Raw genomic sequence first — 4,250 nt, forward strand, 5'->3', positions numbered from 1 at the left:
CTCCCTGCAGGTCCAGTGGGCGCCTGGGGCCTACGGTGCCCACTGGTGGGAGCTGGCTCTCCTTCCCGGGCTGGGCCTGCGTGGCCCCTCCACAAATCGCAGCGCCAGCCGCCCGCGCCGCCAGCCAGAAACCCAGGGTCGTGCTTGGGCTCCTCCCCTCCCGCCATCCTCATGGGCAGCAGGTCCCTTCCCCGCCCGCCAGCCACACCAAGTATCTCCTGTCCACCCACCCGCTCCCAGCCTAGCCCCGGCCTCCAACCTCTCTGGCCTGGGCCACACTCCGGTCTTCCCACGGGTGCCCTGCCCCCCTTTGCCCATGTATAATCCAGTCTCACCAGCTCATGTCACCCTCCTGCACCCTCTCCGGAGGCTCCTCCCCGTCTACGTGGACCTGTTCCAGAACGTCCTGGTGCCCCTCCTCCCCGGGGAACCTCTCCCAGGGGGTGAGGCTGGCTGTCTACACTTCCTCAGGCCTTTGCGCTAAAGCCACATAAAAATCCAGAGGATGGTGGAGCATCCTGTGACCACCCCCTGGATTATACAAAGGTTACCTCGGTCATGTTTGTAGCAGATACTTCCTTCTTTTTTTCCTTTCTTTAAACAAACAAACAGGGCTTCCCTGGTGGCGCAGCGGTTGAGAGTCCGCCTGCCGATGCAGGGGACTCGGGTTCGTGCCCCGGTCCGGGAAGATCCCACGTGCCGCGGAGCGGCTGGGCCCGTGAGCCGTGGCCGCTGGGCCTGCGCATCCGGAGCCTGTGCTCCGCAACGGGAGAGGCCACAACAGTGAGAGGCCCGCGTACAGCAAAACAAACAAACAAGCTGTCAGGGCCCGTTCCCACGCCCATCAGCCCACTCCCCTCTCACTTCCCTCCCACACCTTCCGGCCCATCGTGGGTACACGGTCCTTGGTAGACAGCACTTCGAGGCCCTCGAGACGCTGCGTCTGTCCTCCGCCTCCCCCGCCTTGCATCCTCAGCCCCCTCCGCTGCTCCTGGGGGCTCAGGGCCGCCGCCTTCCTCTCTTCTTCCTGCAGTCTCTCCATCAGCAAGCAATCCCAGTGATTCTCACTGCCTAGCATTATCTAGATATCGCCTGTGCGCTGAGTCCCATTCGTGCCACCAGCTGCTACACGACACCTCTGCCCTCCCTGCAGGTCCAGTGGGCGCCTGGGGCCTACGGTGCCCACTGGTGGGAGCTGGCTCTCCTTCCCGGGCTGGGCCTGCGTGGCCCCTCCACAAATCGCAGCGCCAGCCGCCCGCGCCGCCAGCCAGAAACCCAGGGTCGTGCTTGGGCTCCTCCCCTCCCGCCATCCTCATGGGCAGCAGGTCCCTTCCCCGCCCGCCAGCCACACCAAGTATCTCCTGTCCACCCACCCGCTCCCAGCCTAGCCCCGGCCTCCAACCTCTCTGGCCTGGGCCACACTCCGGTCTTCCCACGGGTGCCCTGCCCCCCTTTGCCCATGTATAATCCAGTCTCACCAGCTCATGTCACTCCCTGCTCACCAGTCACTGTGGCCTAAAGGCCCTGCAGAAGGAGCCCCACCTGCCTCCCCAGTCACCAGTTATTCCACATTCCCAGCCCAAGCCCCTCAGCCACCCCCCACCCCCGCAGCTCTTCCCACTACACACTGTTCCCTCAGGACACACTGTTCCCTCAGCACACACTGTTCCCTCAGCACACACTGTTCCCTCAGGACACACTGTTCCCTCAGCACACACTGTTCCCTCAGCACACACTGTTCCTTCAGGACACACTGTTCCCTCAGCACACACTGTTCCCTCAGCACACACTGTTCCCTCAGCACACACTGTTCCCTCAGCACACACTGTTCCTTCAGCACACACTCTTCCCTCAGCACACACTGTTCCCTCAGTACACACTGTTCCCTCAGCACACACTGTTCCCTCAGCACACACTGTTCCTTCAGCACACACTCTTCCCTCAGCACACACTGTTCCCTCAGCACACACTGTTCCCTCAGCACACACTGTTCCCTCAGCACACACTGTTCCTTCAGGACACACTGTTCCCTCAGCACACACTGTTCCCTCCCCCTAGAATTTTCTGCCAGTCTTTCCATTCTCAGTTGAAATGTGGAACGTGTTTGGCAAAGACTTCCCAATCCAACAAGGCCCCGGCCCCATGTGCACACCCCGTACTCTTTCATACCCTCTTCTCTTGTCCCTTCCTACTGTTCCCCAATCTGCAGTCCTCTGGCTTATTTGCTGCCTTGTTTGTTGGCCATGAGTCATTACCTGATGGCAATGGAAGCCTGGCTCACCTCCACCCCAGCCAGTGGCCCTGCACGCAGCCTCACACTGGCCACACAACGGGCTCCCACAGAACACGGGGTGTACGAAGATATGGCAGCTTGGTCTGTGCCTGTTCTTCCCTTACCAAGAGAAGCCCCCACTCAAACGCTCCTCTCGTGCTGGGTCCTCTCCTGCCCCTCCACAGCCCAGCCCCTTCCTACTCAGATGCGGGGTGGCACAAGGCATCTGCCCTCCCTCGCAAAAGCCCGTTCCCTCGCCTTTCTGCTCCTTGGTACCATCCCTCCTCCTCCGCTCTCCAGACCTGTCCTCACCTGCTTCCCACCTGCTGCTCCACCCAGCCCACCACGCCCTGGCCCCAAGCGTCTTCCACCCACCTCTCCAAATCCTGCCCACCCTTTGAGACTTAACTCCCTGCACTTATCCACCCCCTGAACTCCCAGCCCCTGGTGGTCTCTGAACCACCAACTGAAGCCTTGCTGACATACCGCCTCTGTTTCTGTTTGCATCTTACTACCCTGTGATAGAAATGCAGTCGTCCCCCCTTATCCGTGATTTTGTTCTCTGCAGTTTCAGTTACTTGCGATCAACCCAGTCTGAAAATATTAAACGGAAAACTTTAGAAATAAACAATTAAGTCTTGAGTTGCCATGCTGCTCTGAGTAGCAGGATGAAATCTCACGCTGTCCTGATCCAGCCCATCCAGCACCTCCAGTCATGGATGTGGTCTGATGCTGACATCCAGCCACAGATACCGTCTCGGCTGCATGATCCAGGGTCACCTGGAGCAGGCGATCCTCCTTCTGACTTGGGGTCAGAAGGTCCTTAGCAGCCTAATGCTATGTCGCAGTGTCTGTGTCATTCACCTCACTGCATCTCATCGCATAGGCATTTTATCATCTCACATTATCATCAGAAGGGTGAGTACACCACAGGAAGATATTTTGAGGGAGAGAAAGCATGTTCACATAACTTTCATCACAATAAATTGTTATAATTGTTCTATTTTATTTTTACTTATTGTTGTTAATCTCTTACTGTGTCTAATTTAAAAATTAAGCTTTATCATAGGTATGTATGCGTAGGAAAAAACATAGTATATACAGAATTCGGTACCATGTGGGTTTTGGGCATCCACGGAGGCTCTTGGAACGTATGAGGATTTAAATGTAGTATTTCCCAAATATTGTACAAGTGTTATCCCAGCTGAAGCTCAGAAGTATGCAAGGCAGTGCCCCCTTCAGAGCAGGGAAAGTCTCAGCTCAGTGGAGTGGGCAGTGCCCCCACAGTCCCTCACTCAGCCTCGTGCACTGTCTCGGGTGGGATCCTAATCCCCAGGGCAGATGTTCCCGTTATCTTGCCCCCAAAGCATTTAAAACAACCATTTCTGATGGACAGAAATATTTCAGATGAGGGGGTAGGACCTAACCTGAGGGGGCGGGGAGGACCAGGTGGGTTTATGAGTGAACCCTGGCAGGCTCTGCTTTCAGCGAGTCCACGCCTTTTGTTAATACCTTAGCTGACTCAGCCCTGGGAGTGTGTCCTCAGCAGGGGAGGTAGGACTGTTTACCGAGGGGCCTCCACCCATTGTTCTCACCTGTAACAGCCTCTGAGGCTGCGCTCACCCCACGTGAACTGAGGCTCTCCCGGGTGATCTGGGTGACCTCCTGCCCTGTGTGCACTACCGACCCACAGGACAGGCCGCTGCCCGCAGCTCTGGCGATGCTCCACCTGGGCTATTGAATCACTCCCTTAGTAACCATGCGATAGTGAGCACCTCCCCTCCGCTGGGCACTCATGCAGAGGACTCAGCAAGGCTGGGGCTTCTGTGGCTTTTGTGGGAGGGGAGGGGGCAGAGGAAAGAGGGAGGGGGTATATAAACAGGATGCGGGGGCTCGGGGTTGGGGAGTCAGAGAGCCTCCCCAAAGGCAACTTTTGAGCAGAGTCTGGACACTGTGAGGCATGATTGCAGGCAAGAGA

The 4,250-nt window shown here is 57.5% G+C and overlaps 1 protein-coding gene across 1 annotated transcript in view; it reads left to right on the forward strand.

The window, feature by feature from the left end:
- Window positions 1–316: 316 nt before the first annotated feature.
- Window positions 317–4,250, forward strand: part of TRPM1 (transient receptor potential cation channel subfamily M member 1) — a 103,993-nt gene continuing 100,059 nt past the window's right edge. Inside the window, exon 1 of the mRNA XM_007456426.1 lies at window positions 317–443. Within this exon, the coding sequence (XP_007456488.1) occupies window positions 317–443 (127 nt within the window). The remainder of the gene's footprint in view (window positions 444–4,250) is intronic.

The sequence above is a fragment of the Lipotes vexillifer genome, unplaced genomic scaffold (assembly GCF_000442215.2).
Source record: "Lipotes vexillifer unplaced genomic scaffold, Lipotes_vexillifer_v1.1 scaffold1467, whole genome shotgun sequence".
NCBI lineage: Eukaryota > Metazoa > Chordata > Mammalia > Artiodactyla > Lipotidae > Lipotes > Lipotes vexillifer.